Source organism: Bos javanicus, chromosome 11, assembly GCF_032452875.1.
Source record: "Bos javanicus breed banteng chromosome 11, ARS-OSU_banteng_1.0, whole genome shotgun sequence".
NCBI classification, from domain to species: Eukaryota; Metazoa; Chordata; class Mammalia; order Artiodactyla; family Bovidae; genus Bos; species Bos javanicus.
In genome coordinates this window covers 43616230-43641464 of record NC_083878.1, presented here as the reverse complement: position 1 = coordinate 43641464, position 25235 = coordinate 43616230, and the positions used below count along the sequence as shown (strand labels likewise).

At 38.8% G+C, this 25235-nt stretch overlaps 2 protein-coding genes across 7 annotated transcripts in view; one reads left to right on the top strand and one right to left on the bottom strand.

The window, feature by feature from the left end:
• PEX13 (peroxisomal biogenesis factor 13) overlaps window positions 1-12920 on the bottom strand; it is a 33086-nt gene extending 20166 nt beyond the window's left edge. Inside the window, exon 1 of the mRNA XM_061432488.1 lies at window positions 12742-12920. Within this exon, the coding sequence (XP_061288472.1) occupies window positions 12742-12833 (92 nt within the window). The 5' untranslated portion in view covers window positions 12834-12920. The remainder of the gene's footprint in view (window positions 1-12741) is intronic.
• An 80-nt stretch (window positions 12921-13000) lies between these two features.
• The window catches only part of PUS10 (pseudouridine synthase 10), an 85795-nt gene continuing 73560 nt past the window's right edge, over window positions 13001-25235 (top strand). For 2 of the 6 annotated variants that reach the window (XM_061432485.1, XM_061432482.1), the window contains exons 1-4: window positions 13371-13437; window positions 17878-18018; window positions 20538-20801; window positions 21538-21624. In XM_061432485.1, coding sequence (XP_061288469.1) covers window positions 17893-18018; window positions 20538-20801; window positions 21538-21624 — 477 coding nt within the window. In that variant the 5' untranslated portion in view covers window positions 13371-13437; window positions 17878-17892. The other 4 variants (XM_061432481.1, XM_061432484.1, XM_061432487.1 and 1 more) reach the window with 4 other exon arrangements.

Genomic DNA, 25235 nt, shown 5'->3' with positions numbered 1-25235 from the left:
AAAAAAATCAAAGACATAAATAAAGTTATAACATCTGCAAAATAAAAAGTGAAAAAAACATGTAAGTATAAAAAATTTCATTAGAACTCTTATACACAATGCCCACAGACACAAGGAATCTTGTAACTATGAGGCAAAAAGAAAATTAGTTGTTGTACAATAAGGAACAGAGGAGAAATATAGAACTTGGGGAATTCTACTTCAAGTAATGGCATTCTAAGTAACCATATCAACCCTTCCACAGAAAACAATTAAAAAGCTAGAGAGCCCATTTTAGATGTTTCTCAAGGGATGGGGGCCAGTTCCAGAGATGGCTGACAGTATGAGAAGCTGAGCAGAGCTTTTTAAAGCTTCTCTGAGCTAAGGAGACAAAAACTAGAGTTCAGAAGCCCAAAGAGGAGGGACAAGGTAATGCCCACACTTCAGACTGGGACCTTAAAAGGTCATACGCTAGGAGTAAGGGGGAAAAGGTTAACAAGAAATAGACTAGTCCAGGTAGAAACTGAAAAACCACAATTTCAAATTAGTCCAAATTTGAAATTATTAAAATGACCCTGGACTGCTAGTGGCCCAAGGGGCCTGTCAAAAGTAAAACCCTCTGTGGGAAGAGACCATCCTAGGCCTCAAGTCGCCCTACATTGTCTATATATAATGTCCAGCTCTCACTGAAAAATAATTGAGCCTCTAATGTGACAAAACTACATGTTAAAAAAAGAAGAGTGATGTTAGACAATAAAAATGATATATATTCAGATAATGGAATTATGAGGCAGAGACTTTAAACAACTATGCCACAAATACTCAAGAAAAAAAAAAAAGGCAAGACTGGGAATTTCAGCAGGGAATAGAAACTCTAAAGCTGGATCAAATGAAAATTCTAATACTAAAAAAAAAAAAAAATAAAGTACCTAAAACTATGAACTCAAAACAACTCATTTAATATCAGATTAGATGACTGAAAGAAAAATAGCAGTGGACTAGAAGAGTGCTCAGAAGAAAATACCCAGAATGAAGCATGAGTAACAAAAGGAACACATATAGAAAAGAGTGTAAGACATGGACAGTATAGTGAAAAATAGACCGTATATATATAATTAGAGCCAGAGAAGTGAAAAGATGATGAGCAGAAGTGATATTTAAAGAGGTAATGCTTGAGCCTTTCCTAAAATCAATGAAAGACATCAAGGCAGATTCAAGTAATCTATGAATCCCATTAAAAATAATATAATTAAAAATATATTAAAGCCCAACAAAGTATAACTGCTGGGAAAAAAAAAAAAAGGAGGGGGGGGTAATCTTGAAAGCAGCCAGAGCAAAAAAAGAGATTCCTTTTGAGGGAGCAAGAGTAAGACAGGGATGACTGAAACTGTCAGAAAGCTGACACAAAAAGGAAGCCAAAAAAAAATGTAGGTCCCCTGATGACAATGTTGAGTTAGCATATCTCTAGACTTCCTGTCAACTAAAGAATAGCTGTGTCTACAGTCCAAAGCACAGAAAATCAGATACCATTACTTATAGCAGAACTACCCCTGATATGTTTAATAGGAATTCTAGAAGAGATGGGAAAGAATAGTGCTCACACAATATTTAAAAACAGGATTGGTGAGAGTTTTCCTGAAATAAAGACATGAATCCTCAGATTGGGCACTGTGGGTAGCAAGCACAAACACTGTAGCTGCTGAACAGAGTACATATACATACATTAATCTGAACATTTGAACCCAGATTCAATCCCAAAGAAGGGCAATGCCAAAGAATGTTCAAATGACTGTACAAATGCACTCATTTCACATGCTAGTAAGATTCCACTCCAAATCCTTCAAACCAGGCTCCAGTAGTATGTGAACCAAGAACTTTCAGATGTTCAAGGTGGGTTTAGAAAATTCAGAGGAACCAGAGATCAAATTGCCAACATTTGTTGGATTGTGGAGAAAGCAAAGGAATTCCAGAAAAACATCTACTTCTGCTACAATGACTATGCTAAAGCCTTTGGCTGTGTGGATCACAACAAACTGTGGAAAACTCTTAAAGACACTGGAATATCAGACCACCTCACCTGTCTTCTGAGAAATCTGTATGTAGGCCAAGAAGTTAGAACCAGACATGGAACAATGGACTGGTTCCAAATTGGGAAAGAAATATGTCAAGGCTATATATTGTCACCCTGCTTATTTAACTTCTATGCAGAGTACATTATGCGAAATGCCGGGCTGACTGAAGCACAAGCTGGAATCAAGATTGCCGGGTGAAATATCAATAACCTCAGATATGCAGATGATACCACTCTAATGGCAGAAAGTGAAGAGGAACTAAAGAGCCTCTTGATAGAAGTGAAAGAGGAGAGTGAAAAAGTTGGCTTCAAGCTCAACATTCAGAAAATTAAGATCATGGCATCTGGTCCCAACATTTCATGGCAAATAGATGGGGAAAAAGTGGAAACAGTGATAGATTTTCTTTTCTTGGGCTCCAAAATCACTGTGGATGGTGACTGCACCCATGAAATTAAAAGACACTTGCTCCTTGGAACGAAGGCTATGACCAACCTAAACATCATATTAAAAAGCAGAGACATCACTTTGCTGACAAAGGTCCATATAGTTAAACTTATAGTTTTCCCAGTAGTCATGTACGTAGGTTAAGAGTTGGACCATAAAGAAGGCTGAAGACCGAAGAATACATGCTTTTGCATTGTAGTGCTGGAGAAGACTTTTGAGAGAACCCTGGACTGCAAGGAGATCAAACCAGTCAATCCTAAAGGAAATCTGTCCTGAATATTCATTGGAAGGACTGATGCTGAAGCTGAAGCTCCACTACTTTGGCCACCTGATGCAAAGAGCCAACTCATTGAAAAAGACCCTGATGTCAGGAAAGACTGAAGGCAAGAGGAGAAGAGGGCAGCAGAGGATGAGATGGTTAAATAGCATCACTGACTCAATGAACATGAATCTGAGCAAACTCCAGGAGATAGTGAAGGACAGGGGAGACTGGCATGCTGTACTTCATACGGTCACAAAGAGTCAGACATGACTTAGTGACTGAACAATAAAGAGTCTAATAAAGCCGCAGAGAATGAAGGTATCAGGTAAAATTTTGAAAAATGCTAAGGAAAGTCTGTAAAGAAATAAAAACTAGACTCCAAAGAAAAATTTCTGTAGCTTTAAAACTTTGATACCAAACCAGAAGGATACAAAGAAAGTAAATTAGAGGCCAAATTCACCTAGGAACATACATGCAAAATCTTAAAATATTATATTTCAACACTGTATTTTTTTAATCAAAATTAAGCAGAGTTCATCCAGAAATGCAAGGATGATTCAACATTGGACCATTACGTGATGCAAGAAAACAAACAGTTATAATAAAATAAAAGCACAAAATATCCCAACAGATAAAAATAATTTATAAAATTTACTCGTCATAATAAAAATCCAAGCAAGGTAATGAAATAGAAGTTTGCTGGCTATCTATCAAAAACAAAAAGCAAACATCATAATTGATAGCAAGACTTGAGAATAATTCTAATGAAAGCCTGGACCAACAGAAGTTCAGTTCAGTCGCTCTTTCATGTCCAACTCTTTGCAACCCCATGGACTGCAGCATGCCAGGCTTCCCTGTCCATCATCAACTCCCAGAGCTTGCTCAAACTCATGTCCACTGAGTCGGTGATACCATCCAACCATCTCATCCTCTGTCGTCCCCTTCACCTCCTGCCTTCAATCTTTCCCAGCATCAAAGGTCTTTTCCAATGAGTCAGTTCTTCCCATCAGGTGGCCAAAGTTTTGGGAGCTTCAGTATCAGTCTTTCCAATGAATATTCAGGACTCATTTCCTTTAGGATGGACTGGTTTGATCTCCTTGCAGTCCAAGGGACTCTCAAGAGTCTTCTCCAACACCACAGTTCAAAAGCATCAATTCTTCAGCGCTCAGCTTTCTTCGCAGTCCAACTCTCACATCCATATATGACTACTGGAAAAACCAGAGCTTTGATTATACAGACCTTTGTTGGCAAAGTACTGTCTCTGCTTTGTAATATGTTGGCAAGGTTGATCACAGCTTTTCTTCCAAGGAGCAAGTGTCTTTTAATTTCATGAAGTCACTATCTGCAGTGATTTTGGAGTCCAAGAAAATAGTCTCTTGTGTTTTCCACTGTTTCCCCATCTATTTGCCCTAAAGTGATGGGACCAGATACCATGATCTTAGTTTTCTGAATGTTGACCCAACTTTTTCATTCTCCTCTTTCACTTTCATCAAGAGGCTCTTTAGTTCTTCTTCACTTTCTGCTGTAAGGGTGGTGTCATCTGCATATGTGAGATTATTGATATTTCTCCTGGCAATCCTGACTCCAGCTTGTGCTTCAGTTAGCCCAGCATTTTGCATAATGTACTCTAAATAGAAGTTAAATAAGCAGCATGACAATATACAGCCTTGACATACTCCTTCCCCAATTTGGAACCAGTTCATTGTTCCATGTCCGGTTCTAGCTGTTGCCTCTTGACCTTCATACAGGTTTCTCATGAGGCAGGCAAGTTGGTTGTTATTTCCATCTCTTGAGGAATTTTCCACAGTTTGTTGTGATCCACACAATCAAAGGCTTTAGCATAGTCAATAAAGCAGAAATAGATGTTCTTCTGGAATTCTCTTGCTTTTTCGATGTTTCAACAGATGTTGGCAATTTGATCTCTGGTTCTTCTGCCTTTTCTAAATCCAGCTTGAACATCTGGAAGTTCTTGGTTCATGCACTGTTGAAGACCAGCTTGGAGAATTTTCAGCATTACTTTGCTAGAGTGTGAGATAAGTGCAATTGTGCGGTAGTTTGAACATTTGGGGGCACTGCCTTTGTTTGGGACTGGGATGAAAACTGACCTTTTCCAGTCCTGTGGCCACTGGTGAGTTTTCCAAATTTGCTGGCATATTCAGTGCACCACTTTCATAGCATCACCTTTTAGGATTTAAAATAGATTAAGCTGGAATTCCATCACCTCATTAGCTTTGTTCGTAGTGATGTTTTCTAAGGCCCACTTGAGATCCACTCCAGGATGTCTGACTGTAGGTGAGTGATCACACCACCATGGTTATCTGGGTCACGAAGATCTTTTCTGCATAGTTCTTCTGTGTATTCTTGCCACCTCTCCTTAATATCTTCTGCTTCTGTTAGGTCCATACCGTTTCTGTCCTTTATTGTGCCCATCTTTGCATGAAATGTTCCCTTGGTGTCTCTAATTTTCTTGAAGAGATCGCTAATCTTTTCCATTCGATTGTTTTCCTCTATTTCTTTGCATTGATCACTGAGGAAGGCTTTCTTATTCCTCCTTGCTATTCTTTTGAACTCTGCATTCAGACGGATATATCTTTTTCTCCTTTACCTTTTGCTTCTCTTCTCTTCTCAGCTATTTGTAAAGCCTCCTCAGACAACCATTTTACCTTTTTGCATTTCTGCTTCTTGGGGATGGTTTTGATCACTGCCTCCTGTACAATTTTATGAACCTCCAACCAGAGTTCTTCAGGCACTTTGTCTATCAGACAGAATGAAAACCACAAGCACAGAAAACTAAACTGATCACATGGAGCACAGCCTTGTCTAACTCAATGAAACTGAACCATGTCATGTAGGGCCACCCGAGAGAGGTCACGGCAGAGAGTTCTGACAAAACATGGTCCACTGGAGAAGGGAATGGCAAGCTACCTTAGTATTCTTGCCTTGAGAACCCCATGAACAGCATGAAAAGGCAAAAAGATATAACACTGAAAGGTGAACTCTCCAGATTGATAGTTACCCAATATGCTACTGGAGAAGAGTGGAGAAATAGCTCAGGAAAGAATGAAGAGACCGAGCCAAAGCAAAAACAATCAGATCAGTCGCTCAGTCGTGTGCGACTCTTTGCAACCCCATGAATCGCAGCACGTCAGGCCTCCCTGTCCAACACCAACTCCCGGAGTTCACTCAGACTCACGTCCATCGAGTCAGTGATGCCATCCAGCCATCTCATCCTCTGTCGTCCCCTTCTACTCTTGCCCCCAATCCCTCCCAGCATCAGAGTCTTTTCCAATGAGTCAACTCTTAGCATGAGGTGACCAAAGTACTGGAGTTTCAGCTTTAGCATCATTCCTGCCAAAGAAATCCCAGGGCTGATCTCCTTCAGAATGGACTGGTTGGATCTCCTTGCAGTCCAAGGGATTCTCAAGAGTCTTCTCCAACACCACAGTTCAAAAGCATCAATTCTTCGGCGCTCAGCCTTCTTCACAGTCCAACTCTCACATCCATACATGACCACAGGAAAAACCATAGCCTTGACTACACGAACCTTTGTTGGCAAAGTAATGTCTCGGCTTTTGAATATGCTATCTAGGTTGGTCATAACTTTCCTTCCAAGGAGTAAGTGTCTTTTAATTTCATGGCTGCAGTCACCATCTGCAGTGATTTTGGAGCCCAGAAAAATAAAGTCTGACACTGTTTCCACTGTTTCCCCATCTATTTCCCATATGACTGATGATGGAAGTAAAGTCCAATGCTGTAAAGAACAACATTGCGTAGGAAACTGGAATGTTAGGTCTATGGACCAATACAAGGATGTTGGCTATTTATGCTGGCTTATTTATAAATGACAGGATTGTCAACATGGGATTTAAAAAACTTCAACCAAATCATCAGGGCAAATTAAGAGTCTGACATTAAGCTGGATATAATATCTGTATGTTATAAAGGATAGGGAAGAACTTCATGGGAACTACAATAAAACATTACATAAGGTAAAAAAAGGATAAAATTTTCACCAGTTTCACCTTACACAATAATCATGGATGAAAAGACTTATCTATAAATGGAATTTCCAATAAAATATAAAGTTCTAATAAAAAAACCCAGTAAGTCTTTTTATAAATACTAAATGTAACAAAAGCAATTATGAAGTACAGCAATGCATGAAGGATCCTGACAAACCAAATATAAAAACTTATTATAAAGACAGTGTGGTGTTAGCATGCTGCTGCTGCTGCTAAATCGCTTCAGTTGTGTTCGACTCTGTGCGACCCCATAGACGGCAGCCCACCAGGCTCCCCCGTCCCTGGGATTCTCCAGGCAAGAACACTGGAGTGGGTTGCCATTTCCTTCTCCAATGCATGAAAGTGGAAAGTGAAAGTGAAGTCGCTCTGTCGTGCTCGACTCTTAGCAACCCCATGGACTGCAGCCTTCCAGGCTCCTCCATCCATGGGATTTTCCAGGCAAGAGTACTGGAGTGGGGTACCACTGCCTTCTCTGGTGTTAGCATAAGTATAGATAAATAGCACAACAGAACATATCATGTGCTGTGTGCTAAGTCACTTCAGTCGTGTCTGACTCTTTGTGACCCCATGGACTGTAGCCCACCAGGCTTCTCTGTGCATGGAATTCTCCAGGCAAGAGTACTGGAATGGGTTGCCATTTCCTCCTCCAGAGATCTTCCTGACCCAGGGATCAAACTGGGGTCTCCTGCATTGCAGACAGATTCTTTACTGTCTGATCCACCAGAAAAGCCAGAAATATAAAACAGATCCTAAATTTTATCCTCAGAGAAGTGCAAATTAAATATAATTTCACATGCATTAGATTCATAAATATAGTACTATAAAATAACATCAAGTGTTGGAAAAAACATAGAGAAACAGAATACCTTGCTAGTGAAAATGTAAAAATTGGTATACAACCACTTTGAGGAGCATCATGGTAATAGTCAAGAGTGGAAGATAAGCATACTCTTCCAACTAAGTAACTCACCTCTCAGAAAACCTCATGGAAATGTGAACAAGGAGAAAGACACAGAATGTTTACTGAAAGTAGTAGTAGCTTTAAACAACTAATTCTCTAATATATACACAGTTTACTTCTATATAACAGAAAATGTATGCTCAGTCGTGCCTGACTCTCTTGTCACTCCATGGACTGTAGCCCGCCAGGTTCCTCTGTGGAATTTTCCAGGCAAGGAGCGGGTTGCCATTTCTTCCTCCAGGGGATCTTCCCAACCCAGTGATCGAACTTGCATCTCCTGCACTAGCAGACAGATTCTTTACCACTGAGTCACCTGGGAAGCCCCTATATAACAGAATATTCTATGGCAATTAAAACATACTAGAAGAATACATCATTTTATAAAGCCTTGCTTTATCATGCTTTGCATATAGTGTGTTTTACAAATTGAAGATTTGTTGCAATCCCACGTCAAGACTAGGTATCTGCGCCATTTTCCCCCCAAACTTTTTAAAATTTTATATTGGGGTATAGCCAATTAACAATGTTGTGGTAGTGTCAGGTGAAGAGCAAAGGGACTCAGCCATACATATACATGTATCCATTTTCCCCTAAACACCCCTTCCACCCAGGCTGTCTGCGCCAATTTTTTTTTTTTTTAACAGCATTTGCTCACTTTGTGTCTCTGAGTAACATTTTGGTAACTCTCACAATATTTCAAACTTTTTTGTTATTATTATATTTGTTATGGAAATCAGTGATCTTTAAATGTTACTACACTACTTGTTTTAGGACACCAAGAACTGCACTCATAAGACAGCAAACTGTCAAAATATATGTTGTGTGTGTTCTGACTGCTCCACTGACCAGCCTTTCCTCCAAAGTCTCTCTCTTTGCAGGATCCTCTTACTTTCTGAGACATAAAAATGTTGAAATTAGGCTAATCCACAACCCTACAATGGCCTCTAAGTGTTCAAGTCAAAGGAAGAGTCACAAATCTCTAACTTTAAATCAAAAGCTAGCAATGAGGGCTTCCCTGGTGGTACAGTGGATAACAATTGGCCTTGCAAGGCAGGGGACATGGGTTCAATCCCTGGTTGGGGAACTAAGATCTCACATGCTGAGAGGCAACTAAGCCCACACATCCATGTGCCACAGTGAAGATCCTGTGTGCTGCCACACAACTAAGACCTAATACGGCTAACATAAATAGACAAATATTTTTCTAGAAAAGAAAAAAGTTAGAAATGAATAAGCTTAGTGAGGAAGGCATGCCAAAAGCCAAGACAAGCCAAGGGCTAGGCCTCTTACACCAGTTAGTCAAGTTGTGAATACAAAGGAAAAGTTCTTGGAGGATATTAAAAGTGCTACTCCAGTGAACATGTGAATAAGAAAGTGAAACAACCTTATTGCTGATATGACAAAAGTTTTAGTAGTCTGGCTACCTCAAATCAGCCATTAATATTCCCTTAAGCCAAAACCTAATCCAAAGCAAGGCCCTAACTCTTCAATGCTGTGAAGGATGAGAAAGGTGAGGAAGCTGCCGAAGAAACTTCTGAAGCTAGCAGAGGTTGGTTCACAAGGTTTAAGGAAAGAAGCTGTCTCTAGAACAAGGGAGTGGAAGATAAAGCTGCAAGTGCTAATGCAAACACTCTAGCAAGTTATCCATTAATGAACGTGGCAATGCTAAATAATATATTTTCAATGCAGACAAAAAACAGCCTTTTATGGGAAGAAGATGCCATTTAGGACTTTCATAATCAGAGGGAAGTCAATATCAGGCTTCAAAGCCTCAAAGAACAATCTGTTAGGGGCTAATACAGCTGGTGACTTGAAGGTGAAACCAATGCTCATTTACCATTCTGAAAATCCTAAGATCTTTAAGAATTATGCTAAATCTACTCTGCCTATGCTGTTATCAGTGGAACAACAAAGTCTGCACTACAGCATAACTGTTAACAATATGGTTTACTAAAAATTTTTAAGACCACTGTGGAGACCTCGTGCTCAGAAAAAAAGATTCCTTTCATATTACTGCTCAATGACAACGTAAGTGGTTACCCAAGAGCTGACAGAGGTGTACAACAAGATTAATGTTGTTTTCATGCCTGCTAACAAATATCCATTCTGCAGCCCATGTATCAAAGAGGCATTTCAACTTTTAAGTCTGATTATCTAAGAAATAAATTTCATAAGGCTATAGCTGCCATAGATAGTGATTTCCATGATGGACTTGGGCAAAGTAAATTGAAAACCTTTCTGAAAAGTTTTCTAAACGGCACTTTTTAGATGCCATTAAAAACATCTGTGATACCTGGGACAAGTTCAAAATATCAATTTTAACAGGAGTTTGGAAGCAGATGATTCCAATCTTCATGGATGTCTTTGAGCAGCCCCAAAACTTCAGTGAAAAGAGTAACTGCAGATATGTTGGAAATAGCAAGAGAACTAAAGTGGAGCCTAAAGATGTAACTTTATTGCTGTAACCTCATGATTAGACTTCAATGTGTGAAAAGCTGCTTCTTATGGATAAGCAAAGAAAGTGGCTTCTTCAGATGGCATCCACTCCTGGTGAGGACATGAAGACTGTTGAAATGACAACAAAGGATATAGTCTATTATGTAAATCTAGTTGATAAAGCAGCATCAGAGTTTGAGAGGATTTACTCCAATTTTGAAAGACGTTCTACTGTGGGTAAGATGCTATCAAATAGGATTGCATGCTACAGAGAAATATTTGAGAAAGGAAGAGTCAACCAATGTGTCAAACTTCACCATTGTCTTATTTTTAAAAACTGCCACAACCACTTCAGCCTTCAGCAATGGGGATAAGACCCTCTACCAACAAAAAGATTACAACTGGTTAAAGGCTCAGATGATAGTTTGCAATTTTTTTTTAGTAATAAAGTATCTTTAAGGTATGTACATTATTTCTTTAGACAAAATGCTACTGTACAGACTTCAATAGAGTGTAAACATAACTTTTATATGCACTGGGAAACCAAAAAACTCATGCGACTTGCTTTACTGCAATATTCCACTTATTGCAGTGGTCTGGAGCCCAATCTGCAATATCTCCCAGGTATGCCTGTACAGCTTATATGAATGAAAAAGATAAATTTCAAATAATACTTAGTGGAAAAACACTATGCAAACATACAGTTTGATAATATTTATTTGAAGTTTAAAAATACACTAAATAATACATACATACATATGTAATGTACACACAAACCCAAATACTAAAGTATAAAAACATTGGTGGTGTGGTTTAGTTCCTAAGTTGTGTCCAACTCTTGCGACCCCCATGGACTGTAGCCCACCAGGCTTCTCTGTCCACGGGACTTCCTGGGCAAGAATACTGGAGTGGGTTGCCATTTCCTCCTCTAACAAAAACATTATGCACAGTAAACACCAAATAGGGACAGTAGTTACTGTAGGAAAGAAGAATGGGAGGGTTTAACCGTTGCTCTAATTTTTATTTTGTAAAAGACCTGTGGCAAATCTGGCAAAATGTTACTAACTGCTTAAAGCTGGGAGTTAATACATGAGTATTTATCATCTTAGTCTCTACCAGTCTCTAGGTGTTTAACATATTACAATTCACATTTTCTTAAAAAGTGGGAAAATGGTTAATTTTACATAAACAGAACTTAACCAGAAGCAAGAATAAAAGTTTGCTCTTCCCAAGAGCAGTCCAAATTTTTAAAGAGAGTCAACCACTCATAAAAAAGGTAACAGAAAGTGTCACCCAGCTTAACAGCATAATTAAACCTTATTACTTATGTGCCTATCATTATTAAATAAAGTAGCAATTGTGCTCAAACATCTTAATAAAAGATAACTAGATTTCAGAACATAGCAGAAATTCATTCCAGTATGTTCACGATTTCTATGTAAAGAAACATACCATAGTAGGTGATCTGACATTCCAGTCTCACCATCTGAATTAAGATGTCCAGATCCACAGACTTAGAGAACGAACTTATGGTTACCAGGGGCGAAGGGTGTGGGGGAGGAACAGATTGGGAGTCTGGGACTGGTATGTACACACTGCTGTATTTAGATAATCAACAAGGATCTACTGTACAGCACAGAGAAAACTGCTTAATATTCTGAAATAACCTAAATGGGAAAAGAATGTGAAAAAGGACACATGTATATGCATGACTGAATCACTTTGCTGTACACCTGAAACTAACACAACACTGTTGTTATGTTCCAATATAAAATAAAACTATACTCTAATATAAAATCTTAAAAAATTAAAAAGAAGTCCCGATCCACCCAACACATATCACACAGGCCGTGAAATTCTCCTCTTTAATTCTATTTCAACCTTTTTTGAGTTGTAGATTCATTTAACACTGATTAAAATAAAAAAACCATAGGCCTTAGAAAAAAAATCACTCGCTATGTAGCACACAAAGGCCACCGTTAGGCCTCAGTTTTGAACTCTCGCTTTCAAGTTGCTTTCACCAATCTCTATCCGAAACAAGGCTGGGTTATGCTGGAAAAGAACGCAGGGCACAGGCTTGAGTTGTAGTTGCGTAAAAGTGACCTTTTGGGCTTTCACCAACTTGTAGAGAGATGGTTAAAGGCTTCAGAGACTTTGCTCCCTAATGAGAGGGGCTGGGCAAATGTCTCTCTCACCTACAAAGGACCGAAAGTCTCTTTAAGGTGGAGATGGCGGAGGAAAAAGAATCAAGCAGTTCAGTGTCCCTCAAAGAGAAGAAAAGAGAAAGGTACCTGCCCCTTGCTTCCGAGCACCCACACCCACACAGGCGCACAGGCACCCCCTGGAAAACGTCGCTATCGAGAGCTGCCGAATCAGAAACAGCTGTCTGACACCGAAACTACCCCTGCAGACGCCCCGGCTGCACCTCGACCCCCGAAAGGGTGCGGGTGGGAGCTGGTGGAGAGGGGGAGGGGACACCTGAGCACCAACAACGGCCTCAACCGCCTCCTGCCGAGTCCGCGCTGCGGCCCACAAAACTCGCGGCCTGAAGAATCGCACACTCACTGGAAAGTGGGGCCGGGTCCTGGTCCCGGCCCGGTCCCCGGAATCCGGCGGGTCTCCCAGGGTTTCGGGGGAGGCGGCGGCTGGGACGCCATCTCCGCCTCCTCTCAGCTCCCGCTCGGAACTGGGACTCTCCAGGCCCCGGGACACCGGCCGCTTGAACGCCAGGCACAACTTGCAGAGCGCCGAGCCCTCCACCCGGACCGCCCCTGAAGTCAGGATGTGGCTCGTGGTGCTTTGCTGCTTGGGATTACAGTCTAGGTCTATACCACTAATCCATGGGAAGAAATGATCTCTTTTTATTTGTCCTAGAAAGAATTTCCATTCTAAACCGAGGATAAGAGTTCATCGATATTTCCGGCAGCGGCTACAGTGCCCCAGACGTCGGAGTCCCACGGAGGCTTCCTTGGGACAAGTCCCGCACCCTCCCGGAGTAATTCTCCACGCACTTCTCCCCCCGCGAAGGAGGCAGGGTGTGTTGCGACTGGCCAGGCATCTTGACTGATTTCCTTGCCAACATGCAGGGGAGAGAGAGTTCTCTCAGTCCTCGCGTGAGAGACCTGGTACTTTCGTTCTAAAGCTCTTGTTTCCTCGGGGAACAGAATTGCTAGACACAATAGGTGCGTTGTCTTTAGTCTTCCCCGTTCCCTCCGAGGGCTGGAAGGGGTTAAATTTCAGGCTCCGGCGTCCTGGGAGAAGGTGAGGCTAGGAGGTCTGAGGTGAGGGGTTGCGGACTGGGTGCCGGAGAGGTGTGGATGGAGGGGATCGTTGCCTTCCTTCTGGAGAAGCTTTGATAGCAAGAAGGGGTGCGTGGGAAGTTTTTTGGATCTGAGTGAAGGGGAGAAGGGCTTGCTTGGTTGGCCGAAGACTCGAGGTTAGACCTGGGGATGAACTTTCTAGAAATTAGATTCCACTGCAGAGCGTATCGGTAGCGCGATGAAGTTACGAGCATCTCCTTATTTTAAAAATCCACACCCCACCCCACAAAACGAATTGACCCCCTTCTGTATGAAAATGAGTTTTAAAAGTTCCCAGGATGTGAGACTCAGCCTGGGTATTTTGCCTGCTCCTTTGCCATAAATAATTTCTGTAATCGTCGGAGATGTGAAGAGAAAATTCATCCTCTCCTCTAGTAAACCAGGGACCGGGCGAGTTACCGCTGGTTTATGGAGAAGAGACTCTAGGGATCCTGACACCTGGGAAGAGGTTCTGTTGCAATATGTTCCAGTTGTTTGTGTACACACGTAAACTAAAAGCAACTATCTTGAAGGCAACCAACAATGAAGACCGTACAGCACGGGATGTATTTCTCAAGGCTTGCCTTCAAAGAGAAGAAATCTAATATGCAATAACTGATTTCTCATGTTTTATGAAATCCTATCATTTCAGCGCTGTACACTTGAATCCAAATTTAAGGCACAGCCTATTTTCTCCCAACAGTGTTAACATGCTTGGGAAGTCGCTAGATGGTTGCCAGATAAAAATGATCTTGCTGCTGCTGCTGCTACTGCTAAGTCCCTTCAGTCGTGTCCGACTCTGTGCGACCCCATAGAGGCAGCCCACCAGGCTTCCCCGTCCCTGGGATTCTCCAGGCAAGAACACTGGAGTGGGTTGCCAAAAATGATCTTGAGAAGTTTCTAAATCCACTAACATAATTACAGAAGAGGGTTTTGTTCTGCTTTTTAAGACCTCTTCAAATTATTCAAGTCGGGAGTTTTCCTAATTCTAAACAGGTTTGAGAATTTTTTAGAGCTAAGAGATTATGATGTGTCATTTATTGACTTGCCTGATCCTTTCATTCTAGTCAACCCACTAGAGGAACAAACATTGTCTTTAAGCCAAAGGAAAGGTAAAACATACATTTTAACAAATAGTAAAGTCTCCAGTGAAACCTTCGGTACAAAGTGTCCTTTTTAAACATCACTCATGGATTTTTTTTTTTTTTTTGGTCAGGAGGGTTTATTTGTTTCTCTTTCTAATTAAAGCTTAATTCTCAATTAAATGAAATCCTTAACCTTAGCTAATGGAAAGGAGAAAAGATAAAGGGGCAAGATAGAGACAGTTTCTCTGTGAGGCCAGTGCATCAGGGATACACTTTAAATGCTGACAATCAGCTTCTTAAAGAATGCCAACCCCTTCTCTAACAGCACCAAACTGTTAGATTAAATGGACTAGGGGAAGAGATTCAGATCTTTTGTAAATAATGGTCACACAGAGCTTCTTTTTGTAAAGAGTGTTCTCCACATACTCTTTACTTCAGTTCAGTTCAGTCACTCAGTCGTGTCTGACTGTTTGCGACCCCTTGAATTGCAGCATGCCAGGCCTCCCTGTCCATCACCAACTCCCTGAGTTCACTCAGACTCACGTCCATCGAGTCGGTGATGCCATCCAGCCGTCTCATCCTGTGTCGTCCCCTTCTCCTCCTGCCCCGAATCCCTCCCAGCATCAGAGTCTTTTCCAATGAGTCAACTCTTCACATGAGGTGACCAAAGTACTGGAGCTTTAGCATCATTCCTTCCAAAGAACACCCAGGGCTTATCTCCTTTAGAATGGACTGGTTGGACCTCCTTGCAGTCCAAGGGTCTCTCAAGAGTCTTCTCCAACACCGCAGTTCAAAAGCATCAATTTTTTGGCACTCAGCTTTCTTCACAGTCCAACTCTCACATCCATACATGACTACTGGAAAAACCATAGCCTTGACTAGACAGATCTTTGTTGGCAAAGTAATGTCTCTGCTTTTGAATATGCTATCTAGGTTGGTCATAACTTTCCTTCCAAGGAGTGTCTTTTAATTTCATGGCTGCAATCACCATCTGCAGTGATTTTGGAGCCCCCCAAAATAAAGTCTGCCACTGTTTCCACTGTTTCCCCATCTATTTCCCATGAATTGATAGGACCAGATGCCACGATCTTCGTTTTCTGAATGTTGAGCTTTAAGCCAACTTTTTAACTCTCCTCTTTCACTTTCATCAAGAGGCTTTTTAGTTCCTCTTCCCTTTCTGCCATAAGGGTGGTGTCATCTGCATATCTGAGGTTATTGATATTTCTCCCGGCAATCTTGATTTCCAGCTTGTGCTTCTTCCAGCCCAATTCTTTACTTTACTTTACTTTACTCCAATTTACTTGGGCAACCCTAAATCAGTGTTTCCCAATCTGGGTGTTTTCACTGGTGTGTCCAGACAGACCTGATTTCCTTCCCTGCCTCTCCCTCCCAACTGCACATATTTAACTGAATTAGAACCCAGCCACAGGCAATCTGTTGTTTGTAGTCTTGCCTGCTCAACTGATTTTTATGGTGAAGAATTCCATAGAACTATCTACCTGTCTTCATTAATTTCTGTTAAGGATCTACTCTTGATAAGTGGCCACAAACATTTAGAAACTTGCATTTAGTAGTGGGTTTAAAAGGTTAGAAAACATAAACTGATTCTAAGAGTCACATCTTCATAGTAAGCAGTTGGTAAGAGCTTCAGTCTCCCACTCATATTAAGCAAGTTCGTTTGAATTATGACATTGCGCAAATTAAAGGTGCCAGTTGTTTATCAGTACCTCAGTACCATTACTGGGAGAAGGCAATGGCACCCCACTCCAGTACTCTTGCCTGGAGAATCCCATGGACGGAGGAGCCTGGTGGGCTGCAGTCCATGGGGTCTCGAAGAGTCAGACACGACTGAGTGACTTCCCTTTCACTTTTCATTTTCATGCATTGGAGAAGGAAATGGCAACCCACTCCAGTGTTCTTGCCTGGAGAATCCCAGGGACGGGGGAGCCTGGTGGGCTGCTATCTATGGGGTCACACAGAGTCGGACACGACTAAAGTGACTTAGCAGCAGCAGCAGTACCATTACCTTGCAATTATGGTTTTATAAAACATCACTAGTTCCTCATTTTAAATTAATGTGAGCTGATTCATTAATCAGAAGACCCTGCCCCCCAAAAGAATGATTTCATAATTTAATTTTTATTACCCCTTCTTCCAGGCAACAAGAGCTTATTCTCTATGGAGTATTTACTTCTAAGTGAGTTTTTTCAAATTGAGTTGTTTTAGACAACAATTACTCTGAAATATTTTGCATTTAATTTGTTTTTGTTGGAATTTTTACTTGTGTATGGAAAGAATAGATTGTTCTCACTTTGCTAATAGTTGGTTGTTTTTTAGTTATTATTTCATCAAAGTAAAATTGACTTTTTTTTTAATTAATTTTATTTTATTTTTAAACTTTACATAATTGTATTAGTTTTGCCAAATATCAAAATGAATCCACCACAGGTATACATGTGTTCCCCATCCTGAACCCTCCTCCCTCCTCCCTCCCCATACCATCCCTCTGGGTCGTCCCAGTGCACCAGCCCCAAGCATCCAGTATCGTGCATTGAACCTGGACTGAATCTACTGATCATTTTATTTTGAATACTTGTCTGCTTATCTATCATTAAGGTCAGTCAAGTATTACCTAACATAGAATGATCTGATTATTTTTTCTAGCAAAAATATAAAATATTTATTCTTGGCTGTATGGGTCTTCATTGCTGCACCTGCTTTTCTCTGGTTGTGGCAAGTGGGGACTACTCTCTTGTGGCACATGGGCTTAGTTGCTTTGCAGCGTGGTGATCTTCCTGAACCAGGAATCAAAACTGTTTCTCCTGCATTGGCAGGCAGATTCTTTACCACTGAACCACCAGGGAAACTGCTAGCAGACTCATTTTTGATTTCTAAGAGGAAAGTTGATCGAATTTACTACTCTGTGTTCTCAAACAATACTGAATGGTACAAAATAAAAAGCAGAATTACAGTCTTTATTCTTGTTTTCATTATCCTCTTCAGAGACAACCATATTTTATTTGTTTTATTTTTATTTCTTTTGATTGATTTAGTTATGTTGATGCACTTATCATAATCTAGAATGTTGAATCCTCGACAACTAGAAACTTTTACCTGATCCATCTAATAAATTGGTTCGAGTTTATGTTTCAATATGGATGTAATGAAAGCAACGTTATTGGAGAGTACCAAATAGTGATTTCCAAATATGAACTTTTTATCCTTGAAGAGTCTTATCCTTAAAGGTGACCGTATATTTGTCTGTGAAAGTAAAGCACAAAAGATGCTCATTAGTTTTACTTATTCTTCTTTTCTAGTTGCAATTACTGAATATGTTTCCTCTGACTGTGGAAAACAAGCATGTGGCCCAGTTGTTGCTCAGTACTGGTACCTGTCCAAGATGTATCTTCAGATTCTGTGGTGTGGATTTTCATGCACCATACAAACTTCCCTACAAGGTATTTTCTTTCTTTCTAAAGTTAAGAAAGGGTCTCTATTTTTAAAGTCAGTACCTGTGTATTTGAGAGCAAGTATCTTCATTAAAAAACTAATGAAATAATTACTGATAATGATAATTTTAGAATTTCCATTACCATATAAATGTAAGTTCCTTCTTAAGTGATTATATGTAGCATTTAATATAGTAGGATCTTTGTGGAGCAATTTCCTGGTACATTTAATGTTGCATAGACCTTTCCTAAAGACTATCTAGACAGAATATCACAAAATAGTGTTTCTCACCAGATTTTAGTAAAACATAACAGAAGGGGGTGGAAGCATTATGAGTTTGGTTGCTTTTTTTTCTTTTTCTGTTTTACCACTTGTATTTAAATAGGGGTACTTGTAACTTTCTAGAAGTAAATGCTTATCATCTATCATCACTTGCTGCTATTCATAACAAAAAAGTAATATACTGAGGTCTTTGACATTTATGGTAATATACAGAGAGCTTTGACATTTTATAGAATATTTCATATAAGATATATAACATTTTGTGAAATATATTTTACTCTAATAGTGATATTCATTTAAGAGGCAGATAGTAATTATATATGTATATAAATATGTACTTATATAAGCAGTACAAATTCACACACATGTGTGCCTGCATGCTCAGTTTCCTATAATTAAAAAAAAATTTCCCAGAGACTTCCCTGGCTATCTAGTGGTTAAGAATTTGTGCTTCCATTTCAGGGGGCATGGGTTCAATCCCTGGTTGGGGAACTAAGATCCCACATGCTGCACATGTCACAGACAGAAAAAAAATTTCCCAGGAGTTAGCAACAGCGGTCATTCCTTCTATGTATAAATCATTTCTATTATCTTGGAAATTAGTAATTATGTCCGGTATTCATATACATTTTTATATGTCAAGTGCTCATATAATCCTCATAATAACCTATCAGGTAAGTACATACTATGATTATCTCTATTTTCAGATGACGAAACTGAGACACAGAGAGGTTAAGCAACCTGCCCAAAGTTACACAGCTATTAAGTGAGCAAGCTAGGATATGAACTGTCTGTCTGAATCCAAAGCCTAGAATTTGGAGCTAGAAGACATGGATTTGAACCCCAGTTCCACCACTTTCCAGCTTCAGTTTTCTCCTCTGTAAATGGGATTGATGATAACATCCACCTCACAGGATTTTAAGGGACAATATCTAATAACGTATGTGAAAACACTTTGAAAACTGAAAATGGTACATATGCTATGATAACGAATAAATATATCTGTATCATTTATATGCATAATAACTACAAAGTAGTAAGATTGAGTTATGTAACTCTCTTCAATTATTTTCAAATACATTGTTTTATACATATGTTGTAAGTTTTGTATAGAGACTTAGTGTTACCAACTAATATATCATTTTATGTAAATAAACATGAAAATATCTGAGGACTTTATTGGGTAAATATACTTATATTTTGGTATTTTCTAATCATATCATATATGTGCACATACATATTAATATATCTGTACAATGTTTATTGACATTATAGATCTTAGGTAATAATAAACATGTTTGTATGGGCCATAATATACCTGTATGTGTATATATGTATGAGTACATATTTCTCTGTTAAAGATTTAATAGGAAAACTAATGTCTTAATAAAATGAATTAAATTTGTTTGAGTGAAAGATTTTTTCCTTTGGAGTCAGTAAATTGTAATGTGAGTGAATTTCAAAGGGATATTTATTCAGCAACTGAATAATATCTGCCTAATGTAGACAAAACAGAAGAAAAGTCCTCTGAATATTTAGATGAGTGGAATGTCTGAAATATGAGAAGGTTTGAAAGCAGTGCCACAATTTACATTCCAATACTAAGTGACAGAAATTAGGGAAATCAGAATGTAGCAAAGAGCTTTTTTCAATAATTGCCTATTAGTGGTATGTAATTATGATGCCAAATTTCAGCATTGCCAGCATCTGTTTACCTCTGTGTAGTTGATTGCCTTGAAATTATTTTTACTTAGTAGACTTTGAATCTAATTTTTTAGATTTTATATTAAACATTGTACATATGAGATTTTCGTGGTTGTGAGATTATTAAATAACCTAACATGAATGGAAATTCAGTTTGCATTTCTACTTGTTAATAATTAGAATTGAAGTTTTTTGTTTTGTTTGTTTGTGTTGCTGAAATTAACAAGTGAATGATCATCAAAGCAGAACTACAAATCAAATTAGTAAATTTGTTAATGGAGCTTTTCCATCTCAGATTTAAGAGTTTAGCTCCTCTGATGTATGAAACCCTTTTGAAAAAATATTCACGCACATATTATAGGAACTAGGTAAATCTCTTCTAAATTCTCCCTAAAGCCAGTGCTGGTTATATAAAACAAATTCGTTGCTCCAGAATTGATGTAAAGCAGCATTGTATAAGTCTATGAAATGTCATAATTTTCATTCCTGTTAAGGATATTGTCAAAGAGTCATTATTTTTTCTTTTTAATTAACTTTTCAGGAGTTGCTCCGTGAACTACAAAAATTTCTGGAAGCTGAAGAAGAAGAATTAGTTTCTGAAGTTCCAAACCCTCCTCCCAAGAAAATTCGACTCCAAGAACCAGAAGATCAGATTGATGGGATGGATAGTCTGAGTCAAAATGGAGAGGGAAAGCTCTCAGTGACTGAAGATGGAAGCAGTTCTTCCAAGAACTCGAATTTAAATGTATGCAATGTATGCCTAGGAATTCTTCAAGATTTCTGTGAAAAAGAGTTCATTAAAAAGGTACACTGGTTTTTTTTAAATTAATGTGTAATATATAAAGATTTTCAGTTCTAAGGCCTGTATCCAAAGGAAGAATGCCATTCATTTTAACTTGTTTCACACAAATGGATCATTGGAATATTTTCTTAAATTTTTTAAAAAACGAAGTCTACTATTCTCAAATTACCTTTTTATCAACATGTCTGAAAAAAATCAATGAAGTATGTATTCATGTATTTCTGTTATGAGTGCTGTTCAGTTGAACAAAATATGGCAGTTTCCCTTTTGCTGTTTAACATAGCTAAGGAGTTAGAGAAACAGTTCTTTTTGAGACCTCTCAGTGTCTAGAAAAGATGAGTATTACAGCTTTGTGAAAGGTACATGATTGAAGGTGAGATTGCTTTTTGTTGCTAGGTGTTAAGAGTGCCTATTTTGTTTAAAATCTTTTCTGAATTATCAGGTGACTTACTAGAACAGTATTTTGACATTCAATAGATTATTCTGCAGGTGAGTCCTGGCTCTTGATATTATATCAAGATATCTTTGATATCTTGGTGCCTCGTGATATCAAATATTTGATTTCAGGATGTTTGTGAGAGTTTCCTACTCAAAGACAAAAGTTTAGAAGTTTTGCAGTGCTGTCTCTTGGACCAAAAATTCAAGTTATGAAGATTCCTGTAAAATTTTCAGCAGTTCCTAGAAATCTGTATAACACTTTATTTATGAAATAAATACTTTCTATGTAATACTTTTTTAGGTGTGCCAGAAGGTTGAGGCCTCTGGGTTTGAATTCACCAACTTGGTATTGTCAGTCTCCTTCCCACCGCAGCTATCTGTAAGAGAGGTAAGGTCATTTACATTCATAAAACTATATGTGAAGTATACAATAGAATTCCTAAAAAATAGGGAAGTATAAATATTCCTTACCATATTATGTTTTCACAGTTTGTGTATTTATTGAATGTCTGAAAGCATTATATTATTATAAATGTTTAATAATGTTGAGTGAATGAATGAAAAAAGGAATTATTGGTTCAAGTTTGTCTATCCCTCACAGGACTGCCATCTTTTTTAAAGGTCCTTATTCAGTAGCAACATTCATTGAGCATTAGCTCTGTGTGAGACATGCTGGTCAGAGAAAGAGATTTAACCAGGACTTCAGAGATCTTTGGGGCTTCCCTCTCAGTTGGTAAAGAATCTGCCTGCAATGCAGGACACCCCAGTTCAATTCCTGGGTTGGGAAGATCCTCTGGATAAGGGATAGGCTACCCACTCCAGTATTTTTACGCTTTTCTTGTGGCTCAGCTGATGAAGAATCTGCCTGAAATGTGGGAGACCTGGGTTTAATCCTTGGGTTGGAAAGATCCCCTGAAGAAGGGAAAGGCTACCCAGTATTCTGGCCTAGAGAATTCCATGGACTGTATAGTCCATGGGGTCGCAAAGAGTCTGACATGACTGAGAGACTTTCATTACTACTACTACTACTCAGAGATCTTTGGGGGCAAATGTATGTGTTTTATAATGGTCCTAGGCTAAGGTCATTTTAATTTTGATGAGCCTTTCTTTTCCAAAGTAAAATATAAAAAGGTGACACCTCTTTTAGTCAATGGAAAAATGGAGAGAAAGTACTTTATTTTAACTTTTTTTCTTTAGTAAGTGAAAAAAAAAAAAAGCAGGCATTATCGTAACACTCCTGTGTGTAGAAACTGATGTGAAAACAAAGCTGTCTTTACTAAAACTGTTAAATGTAGCATAGAGAGAATGACCTCTGTAATCTTAACTTACAACGAGTTGTAAACACATCCATTTGTATGTGTGAGGTATCTTTTCCCCAAGAATCCCAAAACTTCACCTTTCATCTGTACCATCACTTTCTTTGGGTGAGTATGTTTATTAGCCCCTAAAAGGCTAAATGTTGACTTAAGACTTGTTGAAGCTGAATAAATGAAAGAGAAGAGGTGGGATGTGAAAAAGAGTAGAGTGATTTTCAGTAGTGTCTCTGTTGATGACAAGATAACAGAGCAAATGGAAGAGTAAAGAGGATGATGATGCGATACCAAGGTTCATGAACACTTAAAGTAATTTTCTAGTCAGTCATCAATGCATTTCTCACTGATAGGTCCAATTCTGGTAAAGAAGAACAGACTTTGAAAAGCTAACTGACTCACAAAAAGTTTCAGTATTTGAGTAACAGAGATAGGAAAAGAAATATATTTTCTAAGTGTGGTTATATATCTTGCTACCAACCTCTTCATCTGAATGTTTATATTTTTACATTAAAATTTGTAGTGTCCGTTTTTACCACATATGTGATTTTTTAACACTCTTAACTTAGTATTTGTTGAATACTTATGAAGTATTTATATTCCACATTAGAAATAGAAGATGCTTCTTTAAATAAAAAATAGAATTATTCTTCATAAACTCTTCTTTCTTTTTATAATTGATTTTTAATCATTAAACTATTAGCAGAAATATATAATTAGTCCAATTATTGGGGAATTAATACATTAATACATTTAATGTATTAATACATTTCCACAGTTTAGTGTATAAAGTTTTTCCTTTGTATTAATGGGTAATATATTTTTACCCATTATATTCTTAAGAATAATAACTATTTACAAGTTTGCAGTATACTGTTTTTGCAACCCAGATATTTTCAGCAAATCATGTTTATGGTTCACTTTGTCATTTTCTTTTATTATTATGTTTTGATACAGTGCCCTAAAGGATAATGGGGGGACTAATCTACTCCTAAGTGAAAAAACCTTTTAAAATTTGTATTCCTGATAGGATGGGAGAAGTATTGATATGTAGACTTCAAACAGTTCAGAGGAAAAGGCAGTCAAAGAAAAAATGGCATAGGAATCTGGGGTGGAAAATAAAAGGATTGGGAAATTCAGAGAAAGTGCAATTCAGACTTTCGTTAAAGCCAGATTATCTGTGTGAGTTCCCTGGCAGTCCAGGGATTAGGATTTGTGCTTTCACTACCATGGCCTGGGTTCATTTCCTGGTTGGGGAACTAAAATTCTGCAAGCCATGCGGCATGACCAAAAAAAAAAAGCAAATTACCCCAACCATTAAAATAACGTTTAGGGAGAAAAATACATCCCGATAAAGAAGAAATGGGGGCTATCTTCTCTCACTTTCTGTGTGTGTGTGTGTGTATAAACATTTGTATTTATACATGTTTGACTTTTTCTTTGATAAATTTCAAAAGTAATAAGACTAGCCTAATGAACCCTATGTGTGTATCATCCAACTCCAACAGTTAAATTTTTTTATTTTACCAGCCTGAGATCAATTTTTAAAAAACATAGAAAAGGTGAAGTCAAGTTAAGGCAAATGTAGAAGGAGGCTTAGATCTATAATAATAGCAAGTGGAAAAATGAGCACAGACTTGTAAGAATTGCTAAGGAAGACTCAGGGTACTTAAAGTTATATTTAGATCAACAGAGATGAAAAGGGGATAGATCTGCTTTTTGATACTGAAGGTGTACTGCTGATGCATGATATAAAGAAAGCAGTACCCTGAAGATCCTGTTTGTCAAGGAAAGTGAAAGTGAAGTCGCTTAGTCATGTCTGACTCTGCAACCCCATGGACTGTAGCCTGCCAGGCTCCTCCATCCATGGAATTATCCAGGCAAGGATACTGGAGTAGGTTGCCATTTCCTTCTCCAAGGAAAATGACTTGCAAATGAAAAATGTCAAATGGTCACTGCTAAGAGAATGAAAGCTCCACATGGTCAGTTCAGTTCAAATGCTCAGTTGTGTCTGGAACCCTATGGACTGCAGCACGCCAGGCTTCCCTGTCCATCACCGACTCCCAGAGCTTGCGTTTGAGCATGTCCATCAAGTTGGTGATGCCATCAAACCATCTCATCCTCTGTCATCCATTCTCCTGCCTTCAGTCTTTACCAGCATTAGGGTCTTTTCCAGTAAGTCCGTTCTTCGCATCAGGAGGCCAAAGTATTGGAGTTTCAGCTTCAGTATCAGTTCTTCCAGTGAATATTCTGGACTGATTTCCTTTAGGATTGACTGATTTGATCTCCTTGCAGTCCAAGGGACTCTCAAGAGTCTTCTTCAAAACCTCAGTTCAAAGCATCAATTCTTCAGTGCTCAACTTTCTTTATGGGCCAACTCTCACTCCATACATGACTACTGGAAAAACCATAGCTTTGACTGGACAGACCTTTGTTGGCAAAGTAATCTCTGCTTTTTAATATGCTGTCTAGGTTGGTCATAGCTTTTCTTCCAAGGATAAGTGTCTCTTTATTTCATGGCTGCAGTCACCATCTGAGGTGATGTTAGAGCCCAAGAAAATAAAGTCTCTCACTGTTTCCATTGATTCCCCATCTATTTGCCATGAAGTGATGGGACTGGATGCCATGATCTTAGTTTTTTGAATGTTGAGTTTTAAGCCAGATTTTCACTCTCCTCTTTCACTTTCAT